At 38.0% G+C, this 17,956-nt stretch overlaps 1 protein-coding gene across 4 annotated transcripts in view; it reads left to right on the top strand.

Moving 5' to 3' along the window:
- DST (dystonin) overlaps positions 1 to 17,956 on the top strand; it is a 289,158-nt gene that overhangs the window by 252,051 nt on the left and 19,151 nt on the right. For all 4 annotated transcript variants that reach the window (XM_058019984.1, XM_058019986.1, XM_058019985.1 and 1 more), the window contains 10 exons: positions 1,231 to 1,428; positions 1,921 to 2,049; positions 4,864 to 5,034; positions 6,371 to 6,526; positions 6,746 to 6,952; positions 8,621 to 8,740; positions 12,269 to 12,438; positions 13,401 to 13,560; positions 14,969 to 15,163; positions 16,341 to 16,469. In XM_058019984.1, coding sequence (XP_057875967.1) covers positions 1,231 to 1,428; positions 1,921 to 2,049; positions 4,864 to 5,034; positions 6,371 to 6,526; positions 6,746 to 6,952; positions 8,621 to 8,740; positions 12,269 to 12,438; positions 13,401 to 13,560; positions 14,969 to 15,163; positions 16,341 to 16,469 — 1,635 coding nt within the window. The remainder of the gene's footprint in view (positions 1 to 1,230; positions 1,429 to 1,920; positions 2,050 to 4,863; positions 5,035 to 6,370; positions 6,527 to 6,745; positions 6,953 to 8,620; positions 8,741 to 12,268; positions 12,439 to 13,400; positions 13,561 to 14,968; positions 15,164 to 16,340; positions 16,470 to 17,956) is intronic.

The following is a 17,956-nucleotide window of genomic DNA, read 5'->3' as shown; positions in this document are numbered from 1 at the left end:
AATAAAACTACAAAACCGGGTTCTGCTCCACGAGCCTTTTATGCTCTTATCGAACGGAAGTGTTTCACTAGTGAAGAGCATCGAGACATCATTTGTGTCTGTGCTGAAGGAGTTCAGCAAACACATGAATGAATCTACTTCCTTTTCATAATACAGAGTTTATAGGTTAGAAAGTTCACACAGTAGTGCATCCTGTGGTAGCCTGTAAAAACATCCACCTCTTGAATAACTTTGGAAAGAATAGACCTTGTTCTTAGTGAGTCTCAGCAGGAAGGAAGGGATAAGATGCATCTGCTTCTTTGAATACCTTTTTTTACCCTGTTAGGAAAATAAAATAATCTGATTCTTAGCTTAGAAGAATTAAAGTAAATGTGATGTGTGTTTTGTATTCAAGGTCTGCTTGTGACTTGCTATTTCATATCGTGCTCCACATAGTTTATTTTTAAGTTTCTTTGTATTTAGCTTTGCATTTTTTCCATATGCTAGTACTCTGATGGAGGTGAGTTTCAGTCAGACTCCATGGAAGATAGGAGTCATAAACTTGAAATTCTTAGATAGGGTTTACCATTCTCTTCCCAACCATTTTGTGTATTTCTTTTTCTGTTCTATATTAAAGCTTTTTTTGCCCTGCCATCCTTCTGAAAACAGCATTTTATCCCCAAATGTACCTTTTGCCTTTTATGGTTTTTACTGTGGTTGGTGATAAGAGGTTTTCCAGCAGATGGAGGAGGTCTTTTGGTGTTAGTAGTACAACCATCCCCCAGCTTTTAGCACAGGTCAAGTGTCCTGGTAGCCTGACATAATGTGAAAGGAGCTGTAGCCGTGAAATGCACAAGAATTCATTGTGGCAGCTGGGTTGTTGTATAGCACAGCAGGCACATAGTATTCAAAGAAAAATCCTGTTAAAGAAAAGTATATAATAAATTTAAAAAGTGAAGAAATAATTATTCCCTACCACTACTAGAAACCTTTGATAATTTCAGAAATATATGCTTTCAGAAGGAATATATTTTTTTTTGAAGATACAAAAATAAACTTCAGTATTTTGTTAGAATGGTTACTGTCAGAATTGTTAGTGCATTTGATTGAGGAGATCTAAGAGCTTTAATTTCTGATACCTGTGCTGATGTTTAACTGTTGTCTTGTCCTTGGGCTACAATTGGCTGAATCTCTGTGAGCGCCTTCATTCAGTAACTTACTTGATTTGACCATGCTGTGTTACAATTGTAGGTGCTACAAAATGATGTTTTTGCTCATCAGTCTACGGTGGAAGCTGTTAAAAAAGCAGGAAATGACCTGATTGAATCAAGTGCTGTTGAAGAAGCAAGTAATTTACGGAGCAAGTTGGAACTCCTGAATCAGCGCTGGCAAAACTTGTTGGAAAAAACAGAGCAAAGGAAACAGCAGCTGGATAGTGCCTTGATCCAGGTGAACAGGAAATGATCAAATATAGAGATAACTCAGAAAAAGTGTCTTTTACATGAAATACACAGATACATGTATTAGAAGTTGGCCTAAATCAAAACCATTATGCAGACGCTCCTGAATCTGGAGAAATTTTGAATCCAGCTGTATCTTCCACAGCTGGACTTTGTCCCTTACAGTGCTGATATGAGAATTCAGCTTTTGTTCTACATGTTTGTAAAGGGTGAAATTTTTGTTTAGTTGTATTATTCAGGGAAAACATTGGTCTCACAGTAGTTATTCTGACTGCTTTTATGATTTCTATGGTTTTTGTCCTTTAGATTGAATTCAGCTAGTTTGTTAGTTTGCTTTTTCCTTTTTTTCTTTCTTCTTCTTTAATTTAGTTTGATTATTACAAATTTCTGATTATATCAATTGCCAATGCTTATGCATCTGAACTGGTTATTGTAAAGGAGAGCATTTAAGTTATCTCTAAAATGATATGGTATAATTTAGGCTCAAGGTTTCCATGGTGAAGTTGAGGATCTGCAGCAATGGCTGACAGACACTGAACGTCAGCTGTTGGCATCAAAACCTGTTGGAGGCTTACCAGAAACAGCAAGAGAGCAGCTTAATGCACATATGGTAAGTATCAGTATTAGAATGCTTTGCAAATTGAATTTCAGGACTAACTATCTTTTAAGAATGTTTTTTTGTAAATACAGAGTGTGTTCTATATATCACAAGGTCTGTACAGTGTCTTAAAGAAATTTAATAGCCTTCAAAACAACACTGTTATTTACAGTTTAGTAGCCTGTTGGGATGTGCCCAAAGCTGAAGCATTATTAATGTTGAGACAAATAAAACAACTTTTGCATCTTTACAGAAGGTGATTTTTCATTATTTCTATTCTTCTTTTCCCTTCTGACCCCATAACTAAGTTTATGATTTTTCTAAAGTTTGAGGATGAACCTAAAAATGGCCCACATTCACTAAACCTTAAGAGACTTGATCCTTTATTTAACCAAAGCTGACAGTAAAGTCAACATTAGCATAGAAATAAGAGGGACTACTGGCTCATAGAGGCTGTGCTTTGATTAGAAATGGCAAGCTGACTGGGATGACTGAATTATTCCCTTTCTTTTAAGAAACATTCTGTGGATTTCTCTGCTTCCATAGAACCATAGAGTTTTTAAAAAGACACTTAAACTTGATCTCTTGCCTCTAAGGAAGGTGGTTCTTACTGCTCCATTTGTGTAAAATCATGATGAGCTTTAGGCCAGGATATAAGCCCAAACCTGGTGATCTGAACCTCTGAATTCCTGGCTCAGAGGTAACAGTGATACTTACTGAACTGTACTCGAACTGGAATATGCTTGACTTGACACTTCCAATTAGAATGCTGAATTGTCATGTTAAAAATCAGATTTTTTTTTGAATGGTGATAAAGATCATTGGTTACCAACATGGGGCACTTTTTTCCCCCCTTCCTTTTTGTCCTCAAAGATTTGCCAGTATCTATAACTGATAGGGAAAGTAATTTACAGTTTTAAAATCATATAAGACAGGAAACTAGATCCAAACACAAATATTCCTGTTGTTTTGAATCCCTATAATCCTTTTCTATTTGTCATAAAAGAAAAACAAAAGAGGGAGAAAAATAGGTGGTAGGGTTTTTTTCCCCCCTGTGAGAGTGGACTCATGATTCTCTGAAAGTCAGTGGTGATTTTTCCCTTTTTCATCCTGCACTTAGATCAAGATGCAAAAATTTTCATGGAAGGCTTCAGAATTTTCTTTTAGTACATTCTTTGCTATGCAATTTTTCTACACTTACAAAGGCACTTAGTTAAAGGGCCCTTAGTTAAAGGGCCTTTATGTGATAGAACAAGTCTGACTGTCCCCAGTAAAATGCACTCTAGATGTACAATCCCTCCCTAACTGTGCATGTACATTTTAACAGGATGTTACTGTCCCGGTGGCCATCTGCAGGCACTGACTTGCTATCAACCCTTAAAGCACAGAGCTTGATTTCTTTTTGATTAAACCTTAGTGCACATGTGCAGATATGTGTTAATTCTCTCCTTTTATTTTTTTTTTCTTTTTTCTGGAATGTTGAGGCCACTTGTCATGTTGTCTACTACATTCCAAATTCTAACTTGGCTCTAAGTAATTTGAGCCAGCTGTGTCAAATACTGATGTGAAACTGAAGGAGAAAGTTCTACACTACATTTGATTTGTTCCTCTTTGGAAGTAATGTTATGAACCATGTTCTTTAGTACAAGGCCTGTTTCCACAGATATGAATAAAAGATATGAATACAAGAACCTCAGCCATAATTGGTTCACAAATGGAGTTGAGATTGGGCTGCATTTCCAGCTAAAGCAGCTCCAGGAAGACAAAATATATGAAGAGATATTACAGAATACCAGTACAAAAGGGGCTTAAAAAGACACCTTTTTAACTATCCCAGTACTGCTCAGACCATCCCTCTCCTTTTCTTAAAACAATCACTGTTTTCAGTTTCTTCCTGAAGTAGTAGAAGGAAGCAGACTAGGGGACACCACTTTCCATAGTCCTCAGAGAGAAAACAATGAAGCTTTCTGTTGTGTCAAAATCTTAATCTCATGAATGAGCCTGCTTCTTGCTTTGCCCTCCTATGTGGTCAGGTACAGAGCCCTGTGTACAGTATCTCTTAGCCCCCCAAAAATGTCTGGTTTGGGCTCTTGTCCTGAGAGTCACGGGAAAGTACTTTTCTTCTTATTTGTAAACCACTTATTCCTCATCTCCTTGTGAAGATGTTCCTCATTTGTGAGTCTGCAGCAGCTTCATTGGTACATTTTGATTTGTCTGTTACCAATACTGAGCGTGTCTGTTTGAGTCAGGGGGATGCATGGGAGCTCCCAGACTTTTGCCAGCTTACCAACATGATTTAAACAGCATAATTATTAGAATAGTTTACAGGTAAAACACATTGTTACCATTATTATTATTACAGCTTTCTTTTGATGTCTGAAATGTCTTCAGTGCTCATGCCTGGCAAGTGAAGGAAAATACTGACAATGTACAATAAACCAGCCCTCCCAAGCTGTCCTACCCACTTTTGAAGGGTACTGGATAGGTCTGGACTTCCAGCACACTGTGTAATGCTGACACTTTTTGTGTTTTGGCTACAGATGGACTTTAGGCCAACCAAGTTGTAGCAACTCCTTCAATGAGTGCATAGTATTTACTTTGCCAATCTTTGAATCTCAGAGAAGACACTGGCAGACGATACAAGTTTTCATTTCCTGAGGAACTGTGTCCCTCATTTTCTCATTTGGCTTTCTATGAATTACATGTGTTTCCTTTATTAGTCTTAATCATACCTGCTAAATGTTGGGGGAGGAATAAATATTATACAGGTTTTTATAAAGAGTATTGAATTTCTACCTTATTATTTCTGATAATTTCTTTATTTAGGAACTTTGTGCTGCCTTTGAGGCCAAAGAAGAGACATACAAGTGTCTAATGCAGAAAGGCCAGCAGATGCTTGCAAGATGCCCAGAGTCTGCTGAAACAAACGTTGAGCAGGACATAAATAACTTAAAAGAAAAATGGGAATCTGTGCAAACAAAACTCAGTGAAAGAAAAGTAAGTGTTTTTACATAAAAACAGAAGTGTAAAATATGCATTTAAGTGTGTTAATGATCAGTAGTTTTATGGATGCATACTTGCCTGATTTTTTACATTTAAAATCAGTTGTAGAGACTGGCATAATTCAGTAATGTGTTTAGAAAGTACTGGGGAAGATAAGATTCAAGAAGTTAATTATCCATAACTGGGGAGGAGTATGGTGAGAATGGCCCAAGTCTGTTTCACAGAAATATATAAACTAATACTGTTAATGCTTATTTGGTAGGACTATGGGTTTTATGCGTTTTTTTGCAGTTATGGGTTTTTATTCAGTAATAGACTGAACGAGAGACTGAATGATCCTTCAAGTTTATCTCCTCCTCAGTACAGAATTGCTGTGTTAATTTTCTTAGATTTTAGCCTTTTTTTATTAACATTCCCAAACACTTGGCCTTTTACCATTTACTTCAAGTGACTACCTTCTGTTCTAACAGATCAATAGCATGATTTCACTCATATGCAACATACATTTTCTTGTTATTAATTTCATGTGGCTTTCATTCCTTCACGAAATACAGTCCACTTGTTCTAACTCAATCAAACCCATGATTGCAAACAGAGAAACTGTCTGTACAGAACTGATAAGTATAAAGCACAAATATTTAACTCACAACTTAGCTGTATTTTAAAGTCATAACACTGATGTATCTCAAGGTAATAATAAAGTAAAAATGACAAACTAATTAATACTCAGTACAAGCAGCTTCTTCTAGGAAGGTGTAAGGTTGAAGTGCTCAGTGAGGTCAGCAATGCAAATGTTTGAAAATCTCTAACTGCCATCTCATGATCAACAAAATTTTGTATCCCAAATTAGTTTCTGTTTGGGCAACCAAAATGACAATTGGACTGAATTAAAAAGAAGTACTCTAAGAAAACTTACTCTTCATTAAGTGCAAGAGAATAAATTTGATGACCTACCTGAGGCCCTTCCAAGTGCACTACCACCTTAGATTTCTGAAATTTTACTGGTTTAGCATTGAACTTGATAAGTCCAAATGTCCCATTTGGATTAAGTAGTAGGAAATATGCTCTAATGTGGAAAAATTTATCTGGATACTAGGTGGTATATTTTCTATTCATCTATTATGTAATTTTGCTGTAACTCCTGTATCCATCTCCTTGAATATGTTCGAATATAGGCTGTTATTTTAAAACTCAGAAACTTTGAATTGGAAAAGTGCTTTAAAATGCTAAAGTAAAATGGTTTACTCCAAAGTGCTGAACTAAAATGGTTTCCTTGGCTGAAGCCCCCGCACACTATCAGCTGCTAATAAAGTATGACCTGTCTTTGCAGACCAAACTGGAAGAAGCCCTCAATTTAGCAATGGAGTTCCACAACTCACTTCAAGATTTCATCAACTGGCTTACTCAGGCTGAGCAGACTCTAACTGCAGCTTCTCGGCCAAGTCTTATCTTGGACACTGTCTTATTTCAAATTGATGAACACAAGGTATGTAAAGAAACAGATGTGTAATGTTTTTCTTCCACTCTGTGGAGATACTGTAACAATGTCCAAATGAATCCTATAATGCTGGCACTCAGAGAAACATTTCATTTGTTTTAAAATTGTGTTTTGTAGTCTTTCTCACTACATCATTCTTTATCAGACTGGGTTTTTTCAGTGTTTACCCAACACAGTATTCAGTAATTTTTACCCTTTTTTTCCAAGGTTTTTGCCACAGAAGTGAACTCTCATCGAGATCAGGTCATAGAGCTGGACAAAACTGGAACCCATTTGAAATATTTCAGCCAGAAACAGGACGTTGTCCTTATTAAGAATCTGCTGATCAGTGTACAGAGTCGATGGGAAAAAGTAGTCCAACGCTTAGTTGAAAGGGGAAGAGCTTTGGATGATGCAAGGAAAAGAGCCAAACAGGTAATGGGACAACAGCTGTTATAGAGCTCTTTGAACTTAGATGTAATTGCATCCAGATTCTTGAAGAGTATGATGCTTTAAAGCACTTACAAAGCAAGCCTGGGTTTAGTGTAACAGACAGTGTTGAGTTAGTGGAACGATTTCTGTGATTCAATCCCAGAGCACTTCATTTGGGAAGTGAAAGCATCATTTTCAACCCAAGCAGTGACTTCTGTCTGCAGTATGGGATGGTCTGAAAAAAGAAAGTTACGGTATGGATTCCAGATGTGTATTAGTGCCATCTGTCTTCAAAAAGAAGTTTCATAATCAACCCTGTATATTTTAAAGAATGTGATGAACCCTTTTCACTAATCTGTGGGAGTATTCCTTAACATTTTCTTCCTGGGTCTATGTTGTGTCCTGATTATACTCAACACTTATCACTCAATGTCTTATGTTAGTTACTAGACCATTATCTTTTGTGTGGTAAGATATCTCCATTTATTTCCTTATAAACCCAGAGAGGTTGTTTTTTGGGGGGAGGGGGCTGTTTTCACAGTTTTCTTTATTTGGGAGGATGCGTGTTTTTTTCCTTAAATACATATTTCCCTCACTGAAGAACAGAAATTATAAGAAGCAAAATGTGTGAGAGGAATGTAAGCTGTTTAAATACCAACAGGAAGTTCTAGCTCCATTCTGTTAAGGGGACATCATTCAAGATTTGGTGATGTTCACAGCTAAACCATGTTTCAATGTTCTCAACTACCACCACTCAGCTCATAGAGCAAGAAGTTCTCTGGACAATGAATTAGCCCATAAGCCAATTGTGCTTCTTATTTTCCAGCAGTTTCTCTTGTGCACTCACACACACAGCAGTCTGCAGTGAGATGGGTTTCACCTCAATATGCATGTAGAAAGCTGCATACAGTGTTATTAAGATGAAAACTGTGTGTGTGGAGTGTGGAAGGAATACTGAAGGCTACTAGTGTCGAGGCCTGATCAACAACCCTGAACAACAGTGTCTTAGATGCCTTGAAAGGTTTCTGAACTAGTTTCTTGTGCTTCCATGTGTAGGCAGCCCAGGTAGGAAGAATTTTCAAGACAGAGAGAAATAACCAGCTTAAAAAAATCAAAACCGCAACGGATTACACTTGGTGAAAGCTGGTTTGATTTTTACTTTTTCCCTGCTTCCTTCCCTGAAGTGCTCGTTCCTTTGAAACAGGAAGGAAGATCAAATATCTGTTCCTTGCTCATCAAGATAGCATTTGATATAATGAGAGCTTTTAAGAGTGTTACAGGGAACATCTTGGGCAGTCATCCAGACAGAAGTTTTTCCCAGAGATTTCCTGCCATGGTCCCATATAAGCAATAGCTAAGCACTGTTCTTTCTGTATTTACTATCCATTACTAAACCTGTAGAAATCTAAATGACCAACACACCAACAGGTATTACCACTATGTCTCTGACAGATACATATGACATGTGCACATCATGTACATTAAAGGTGGTTAACTCATTTGGTGAAGGGAGTGGGCACATGGCCAGACCAGTTCTGTTTATGAGACCAAGGAGAAAAAAAACCATCAAATTTTGTCAAAGTTTGCCAGTCTTGGTTGGGGTTTAATGCTTTTGGACTGTTTTATGAACCACTGAATTTTAAAGTCTATGCAAATCTGACTTTCCTTTAGTTTCATGAAGCCTGGCATAAACTTATGGAATGGCTGGAAGAATCAGAGAAATCTCTGGACTCAGATCTTGAAATTGCAAATGACCCTGACAAAATAAAGATGCAGCTTGCACAGCATAAGGTGAGTCATGATACACAAAATTCCCAGTGAAATGTAGGTAAATGGCCTTGCACTCTTCAATCATCAAAGAAAGTAGATTTGTGCCTCACTGCAATGGGATGTTTATTCACATCAAGTTAAATGATGGTATTTTAACAGGATGTGAATGAAAATAACTTTTCACAGTACCTGATATGTGGGGGAATGGTTAAAAATGAAGAGGAAAGAATAATACAGCACCACGGAAACTTTAAAAAGCAGATTAATACCATTGCAGAATAGGCTGAAGAGGCTTTCTTTAAGTTCTTAAACCAAACATTTACTGTCCGCTTACTTGGGTTGAGATTTTTCTTTTAATACTTCAGGACAACTTCAAAAGTGAAAAATAATTTTAATCTAATATTTTGATTGGCAGTTGCTTTTTATGTCAAGTGGAAGTATTGATGAAATCTCCTAGAAAACACCGTGACAGCATTAGAGCAAATACTGCCTCCATATTTCTCTTTATTGGATTCAAAATTCTGAAACCATCTTTTCAGAAATTCAGCTGTAAATATGTAAAAATCTCTCTCATTCACTTGGCTCTTCAAACTTGTAATGATAATGTAAAGCTCTGTAATTCCATCAGACACAGCAAAAGCAAAGACAGAAGTAGTCTTTACTTCATTTTGACTGACTTCTTTAACATGCCTTGAATAATATATTATTGAAGATCAAGTGGATGAGAGGTAGAATCTTCAGAGACATTAAGACTTCTCTTGGGACAGTTTCATTAAACACTAGAATAATTTTTTTTCTACATTTTGGCATATATTTACTTTTTGTGTAAGTTTTATTGTTCTCCATCTACTTATCTATTTTAATATGTCACAATGTCCTGAGGGGTTTGCATATATAATTTTTTTCTTTTCACTGTAGCTTCTGGTGATTGCCCTTACCTCTGACAAATTTTGTCATGTATAATAATGACTTCATCAGTCTGCTTTATTTTTTTTATCATGTCTCAGGTTGCATGACATGTTGCTTATCAGCCAGGAAATCATTCTCCTTTAAAATAGCAAGAGCTGACAGTTGGTCAAGGAAAAATAATTTTTACCTGTGCCTGCTGTTAAAGACCTTAAGATAAAACCTACGTTAACATTCTGTTATGTCAACTCTGCAATTTCACTTTGTTTTGGGATTGCTGCTGTTGCCGGAATTTGAAGTCAGTGATCTGAACTGGCAGGGGAGGATCTTGTTGTTATGATAGTCTGAGTCTTGCTAATCTTCTAATCCTTTCACTCCTCTCCTTTCTTTACATATTCAAATTCCTCACAGTATGGTCAGCGCTGTGACTTTGCTTTGAGGTTTCCAGGACTCTCTACCTGTATCCTCATCCCATCTTCAGAAATGTTAAACCTGAGAAACTTGATATGTGTTTTATACCTACAGCAGTACATTTTATGAGACCAGCTTCCTCAAATGGACTGGCAGACTCATCACTTCTGTCACTGATATCTTTTCTTCAGCTTCTTTCTTGTAAAAAGCCTGCAGAGCATTACAGCTTGGGTTGCTTAAATCTCATTAAGGAATGGGATGAAACTGGTACAGGCACATAAGGGTTGAAACTGGTGATCTGGAGAAAAAAGATGAATGTGTGAGAAAGAGGGAGTTTGGTGAACTTTGTGACTTTAAACTTCAAACACCACCCTCTCAAGAAATCAACTCAATTGTTTTTTAATGAGTTGTCAAACCTCCCAACACTGCAACGTCCTTCCTTGTATTTTGAGTCTTTTCCTTCCACTCCCACATATACTCTGTGTCTGTCTTTGTCTTTTCTGTCCAGCCTTGAAGGTTTCCTTGCTCCATTTAGTTAAGGATTTTGCTATCCCATCTGAATGTGTGCTGTAAGCAATAATTTGGACTTGCTCTTTGCCAGTTGTTACTGCCAAAAAAAAAAGTCCCTGAAAAAGAAAAACCAAGATAATATGTTTTCTCTCTCACTCATATCTAGCATGTTGCCAGGGACTTTTGGGGGTTATTCATGGTTTGTTTATTGGAGTTTTTTTCTCATTTTTAGGAGTCAGGAATGGAAAAACCTGCACTATGTCACCCAATCCATTCCTGTGCTAATGCTGAGTGTTCTTACAGAACATTTGTATGATTCTGGCTAATTTTATCTCTATGTGCCCATTTTCCTTAGAAGGAAGGTATCTAGCTGAACAAAAATTTCAGTAATTAACTTACCTATCTGTCCTGGCAGCTTAAACCAAAGTCTCCTCTCAGTTATACCTGAAGTCAAATGAAGGTAGATGTGGTTTAGTCTCAGGGAATGAACTAACTGCAACTTGTTGCCATCTTTTAATCTGTTTTCCGTGCATGATCTTTCTGTGGCAGCAATTTAATTGTGTTTCCTTGTGCAAACCTAGTAACATTGTGTAAAGTAGTTAACAAAACCCATCAAAAAAAAAAGAAGCATAGACATATTGTTTGTATTGAAGGAACGGTTATAAAAAACTGGATATTTTGAAAATTGTAGTTATTTTTACTATAGTCCTAGCTTGACAATTATGTTTTTTCCTAAAGTTTGTTTTCTTGTTTTATATGAGGAAAAGGAAAGAATAGTAAGGAAATGCTAAATTACAAAACAAATATTGCTTTTTTGGTAACAAAAAAACCGAAAATATTTGATGCTGTATATAAGGGTTATCTAAATCAAACTTGGGTTTATTTTTTTCCAACTGATTCCTTGCTAACACTTCATGTAGGTGTGAAATAAAACATTTCAAGCATTGCTGCAATTTAAAAGTTGCCTTGTTGGGCTGGTGCTATCTTTTGCCCATGTTCCTTTATTTAATTATTTACTCTGTCAGCCAGTTAATTCCTGTGTGGTAGCAGATGAGCTGTATTTCCTGTGCTCTTCTGTGTAAGTGAAAATCTTCCAGAGGATCTGTGCAAAAGGAGCTGGCAGAGCTGGCAGGCACACTCTGTCACTGTCATTGTCCAAAGTTCTGGGGCACAGAAACCTGCTTGTGAGTTTTACTTCTAGCACAGATTGAGTTATTTGGATGTTTCCTGACTGCTGCTTCTGCTCAGAGGTTTCCCAGCTTGGCCATGTTGAGCTAAACCAGAATAACCTTTGTAGCTCTTGGGGAGCTCTACAAGTGGCTTGAAATCTTAGTGTGTAAGAATGTGGTACAAAGAATGCTCAGTTAATGGCTCCCAAAGTAGCAGTTCTTTCACATCCTTCTGACTACTAGGCTGAAATTTGGGAATATTATGGTAGGACAGGAATCATTTTCCTCACTGAAGGAAGAATTTTACCAAATTCCCAAAGTTGTTCCAGTAAGCAGAGAGCTGCATTTTCAGAGAAGGAGAAAAAACAGAGTTCTCCTAGTGCCAAGCCCCAGGTGCACTGTGGCACTATCCTAGAAATTTTACAGTAAGTTTAAATTATTCTTGGAGCAACATTTACCATTTATGCTGCAAATAGTATGTCAAAAACTAATTAACTATGGCCTGTAAGCAGTTAATGATAAGTGGACATTTTCTTTTTTTCCATATTTATAGGAATTCCAGAAATCTCTTGGTGCCAAACATTCTGTGTATGATACCACGAATAGGACTGGACGTTCCTTGAAAGAGAAAACCACCTTGGCTGATGACAATTTGAAACTTGATGACATGCTGAGTGAACTAAGAGATAAATGGGATACAATTTGTGGAAAGTCAGTGGAAAGGTAAATGAAACTCAACTAATTATTCATCAAATAAGAAAAAGGCTTCTATTTTTGGAATTTGTTGTGTAAAAGTAGAACCAGAGTGGCTAGCTTGTTTGATAATTAAGAATGCCAAAGCAGTAAAATACTGCAAATGCATACTTTGCTCATGGTATTGTAGAAGAGCAGGGGAGGAAGTGGAAGAGCCCTTTAAAAGGGGGAAACTTGATTTTAAGTTCTCTGGAGGTGCTGGTCAACATCCAGCTGAGCATGAGTCAGTGTGTGCCCAGGTGCCCAGGAAGGGCAGTGGCATCCTGGCCTGTACCAGCAGTAGTGTGGCCAGCAGGAGCAGGGCAGGGATTGTCCCCCTGCACTCAGCACTGCTGGGGCCTCACCTCCAGTGCTGGGTCCAGCTCTGGGCCCTTCACTGTGAGAGAGACACTGAGGGGCTGGAGTGAGTCCAGGGAAGGGCAGGGGAGCTGGGGCAGGGTCTGGAGCACAAGGGCTGTGAGGAGCAGCTGAGGGAGCTGGGGGTGTTTAGCCTGGAAAAAAGGAGGCTCAGGGGAGACTTTATTGTTCTCTAGAAGTGCCTGAATGGAGGCTGTAGCCAGGTGAGATTGGTCTCTTCTCCCAAGCAACAAATGACAGCATGAGAGGAAACTGCCTCAGATTGCACCAAGAGAGGTTTAGGTTGGATTTTAGGAAAAATTTCTTCTCTGAAAGGGTTGTGGAGCATTGAAACAGACTGCCCAAGGAAGTAGTTGAGTCACCATCCCTGGAAGTGTTCAAAAGCCACATGGATGTAGTGCTTGGGGACATGATGTAGTGGTGCTGGGACAGTGGTTGGACACAATGATCTTATCAGTCTTTTCCAACTGTAACACTTCCATGATTCTATTATTTTGTGCTGAAAATATTTTCCTGAAGTGTGTAAATGATTATTTTATCTGTGTGTGGTTGTTTGACTTTTTTTTCCCTCTCAGACAAAATAAACTGGAGGAAGCCCTGCTGTTTTCAGGACAGTTTACTGATGCTCTACAAGCTCTCATTGACTGGTTATACAAAATTGAACCTCAACTAGCAGAAGACCAACCAGTACATGGAGACATCGATTTAGTAATGAACTTGATTGACAACCATAAGGTAGTTCCAAAAATACTGTTCTTCAATTACTGGACTGCTCATAAGTGTAGTATTTTAATAATATCTTTATCTTTCACAATTATTTAATTTTTAGAGATATACTTTTGTAACATAAATGAAGTCAACAATAGAAAATGTTACAAAACATACAAGAAAGAGGGCAATTCTTAGTGACTCATTAATACGAGTTAGCACTGAAATATTCTATTTTATTGTGCTACCCTGTGTATTTATTAATATCATGTCATAAATCACACATATGCATTTGCAAATGTATGTCATGGGGCAAGAGATGGCAAAAATTATTTTACTGGAAAACTCTGGGGCAGATAACTCTTTTTCAGTCCATCTGCTAACTAAATGTCCCATTCACTTATCATGACTACAGCAGCCTTTCAGACCTATGGGGCTGCTGTAGATTTATTTAGAAAAGTAATTACAGTGCTAAAGTTATGCATAGATTTCAACTAGACCGTGGTCCAGGGAGCCTGTGTTGGAAACCTGCAGTAGTATGTTACTGAAGTGTTTTTGGATGTGGGAACAAGTAGGAGATATTAGACTCTGCCTCTGAATCCCAGTTTTGCAGTTCAGTATGTCAGAAGAAACGGCTGCTTGTTAGTTACTTGTGTTGAAAAGGTGACATATAGGCAGAGCTCTGCAGCCTGGGAAGATTAGGAGGTGAAGGTCTCTCTGTTCCTCCACTTGTGACTTTCAGTATCTCATCCCCACTAAGGAGGAGATTTTGGGGAAAAAAAGTGTTTGGAAACATGGGTTGTCTATAAAAATTAGCCTGCACAGTGCTTCGGTTGCTGCTGGAATCCCTCTCTCCATCACAAGTAGGTTGCAGTCAGTGGCACCACACACTGTAATTATCTTCTTTTAAGAGCTTCTTTTAATTAACTGGAGCTTGTTCAATTTACTGCTGTAGTGAACATACCCCCACATAAATATATGAATAAGCAGCAAGATCCACAACCCAGATGGGGATTTATTTCTGTTTGGATGATTTTAAACCCTCTCCTTGATTGTTAGCTTTTTATCTGATCTTTTCCTGCCACAGCAATCTTATGTGTTAATCCATGTCAGATCAATTGCTTTGATAAAGAATTGAAAGCCAGCAGTGGTAAGGAGACTAGATTTCCCATGCATTGCACCAGAATGGATTCTTGGGATTTGCCTGACATTTTCCTACCATATTCCACTTTTATAATGTTAGAAGAGAGTGTTAATATCTTCCTACAGAATCTAATAAATAGAACTTAGGTGTTTTGCATCACTTAAACGGAGTTACTTTTGACAAAAATAAATCTGTATTTTTATTTCTTTTCATAACCAGTAGTTTTTTCTTGTTTTTTACATAAGCATTCTTAATGAGCTAAACATTTCAAATATATTTGGTGGTGTCTAGGTGTTCCAGAAGGAGCTGGGAAAAAGAACCAGCAGTGTCCAGGCTCTGAAGCGCTCTGCAAGGGAGCTGATAGAAGGCAGTCGTGATGACTCTTCCTGGGTCAAAGTCCAAATGCAGGAGCTGAGCACTCGCTGGGAGACAGTTTGTGCCCTCTCAGTATCCAAGCAGACACGACTGGAACAGGCCCTTCGGCAGGTAAAGGAATAATAACATTGCTACATGTACTGTATGAGAAGGATTGAAAAATACCTTGCAGTTTAGTTGCCAAAAATTTAATTTCATTTTCACTTGATGTCATTCCCTCTAATTTCATTTGAAAATATTCATTTAAGTGCTAATGCATTGCTTACCTTGTTTTTCCTTTTACCACAGCACATAAATAGTGCCTCTTAGCATTTATTATTCCTGTTATTATTAGTCTCTGCCACAAATGCAAAACAAATGTTTCTAAGACCTTACCATCTAAGGAAATCCCTGAAGTTGCAGTCAAATATGAAGGCTGATAAAGAACTATGCCCCATTCACAAGAAGCAGGAGGTTGCAATCATATTTGTGCTTTTTGTGCCTTATTGGAAAGAAGTAGATTTGTGTATTGAAAAATTCTTTACATTGGCACAATTAAAATGCACAGTGAGGTACTTCAGAGGAAAAAAAAGAGTTGTGCTGAGTGCAGTCATGACCTAGAACAGTCTATGTATATCAGCATTATCTGGTAGCAAAAGCAAAAAATATGTGTATCTGTATTGTTTCCAAACCTGAGATAACATGGATTTTCAGCTCTCTGAAGATACACTAGCTTGGACTGATGCTAGAATGGGGCTCCTGCAGTAGCAATGTATCCCTGTATACAATATTCCTGCTCTGCTTTGCTCAGCAGACACAATCCTGAACTTACCTCAAACACTAATTGTGTCTGAATATGGCTGTACCCAAAGGTGAATCTTTCTTGTTTTCTCTAGACACAAGAGTCACTCTCCAACAGGCTGTCAATTCATTTTGCTTTACTGGTGCTTTAGGCTGTGCAGACAATAGTTCTCCTCTCTCCAGCTGGTCTCTGAAAGCACCTCCTGTGTAATTTGTCAGTGTAAAGAATGTCATGACATTCTCAACTGAGCTGCAAATACAATATAAATCAGATGGCTAAAAGCATGAACAGGCTTTTAGGCTTCCTATAATTTTTTTGGGAAGCATGAGCTGTTTTTACAGTTATGAAAATGTAGTGCTGTATATCATTGACTTCTTAATGGAAAGATAATGTGCCGGTACTGCTGGATGATTAATGATTCCAAATGTGGCTCAATCTCCCCGTGTAAGCTGCAGTGTGTCTGTCAGGTCATCTCATGAGTGACCATGACTTCTTGTATCTTAACAGGCAGAAGAATTCCACTCAGTTGTGCATGTCCTTTTGGAGTGGCTGGCAGAGGCAGAGCAGGCTCTTCGTTTCCACGGCATCCTCCCAGATGATGAAGAGGCCTTGAGAACACTGATAGAGCAGCACAGGGTGAGCACGAACATGCAGAGGATCCTCTTCATTCTAATGGCTCCCATAGGTGGAAAAATACAGTCTATCCCAGATAGTTCAATCCAGCATCCAGTGTTGGAGCAATTCTTTCTGTAGAGAAGCTAGAAATTTAATGTAGTTAAGAGTTGGATGTCCAGACTGGTGTTGGGCTGTTGTTTGAGTCATCTTGGCTTATTAAAAAAAAAAAAAAAAGGGCCTTTAGGAAGTTGCTATAAAGATTTAGAGACAGATGCAAGCCCCTCTGTGGAGCATACCATGCCTGTAATTGCCACACAGACTGCTACAGTAGCGAAAGTGTTTCTGTCTCCTTAGCACCATTGGCCTAAATAGACTTTTCTGGCAAGGCCATTTGTAAATGTCAGCAGAATGCTGTTATCATCCATGAACTTTTAGTGGTGGTGAAACAGCTTGCTGCCATACTTCACATGCATTGGCCACTGTAATATTGCAGTGTCATAGGTACTGCAGGTAGTAAATTATAGGCCATCAAACTAACTTTGCAGTAATGAAATGGGAAATTGGCTAAGGATCATAGAGGTCAAATTTTCACTCTCCAAACAGGAGACTACAAACATGCACAGAGCAGCCTACTCAAAATAGTACCAAGGGTGCAGTGCCCACAGTGTTATAGAACAAGTTATAAGTCCTGGATATGTTCATCATTGCTCTGAAGAAAGTTAAAGCAAAATTTATGAAATGGAGGTTGGAAAAGCATCCTGTTTAAATTCAGTTTGCCAATGTTATTATGCAGAGGAGTATATGCAAGATAGAACTATTAAATGGTTCTTAGCTGAGGGATTTCCAATGTACTTAAAATGCAATGTTTTGAAAAAGTTTTCAGTTTTAGTTTAGGGCCCTGGAAACTGAGTGCTAGTCATAAACTGGCAATTATATGTATACATCAAACGTGTGTATACATCAGTGTGTGCTGATGTAGCAACCTCACAGTGCATTGACTAATGTTGGCAGCAGCAACTTAATGTCTCTGTTCAGTGACATGTCTTTTAGCTGCCTTTCCTCCACATGTGCTTCACCACTTCCCTTTTATTTGATTTTTTAATCTTCTGACTACAGAGAACTGAGTGAAATCTTCGGTCCACTGAAGTAATTAGAAAATAAAATTTTAAATGTCTTCCTGCACACTGTAGATGGATTAGCAAAATATTTCTGTACTAATTTTAAAATTTGTGTGCCAAAGGTGAAGCATAACTTGGAACCTCAAGGCAAAGTTTGTCTCTGAGAAACCCTGTCCATCTGGGAAGGATGACAGCTAGCACAACACAACCAATCTTGGTGTTGGATGTGGCCATACTATACTTAATTTTTTTTAGTAGGCTTTAGAAGGTATTTTCCCAACATTTTCCTCTTCAAGGGCAAACAATAGAAAGAGAAATTTTCAAGCTAAGAAAGATTATGGTACCACAGTTTTACCACTCACACAATCTTTCTCAATAGGTCATCTCTCC

The sequence above is a fragment of the Melospiza georgiana genome, chromosome 3 (genome assembly GCF_028018845.1).
Source record: "Melospiza georgiana isolate bMelGeo1 chromosome 3, bMelGeo1.pri, whole genome shotgun sequence".
Classification (NCBI taxonomy): Eukaryota; Metazoa; Chordata; class Aves; order Passeriformes; family Passerellidae; genus Melospiza; species Melospiza georgiana.
Note: the sequence above shows the minus strand (reverse complement) of the source record. Positions and strands in the feature narration are given on the sequence as shown.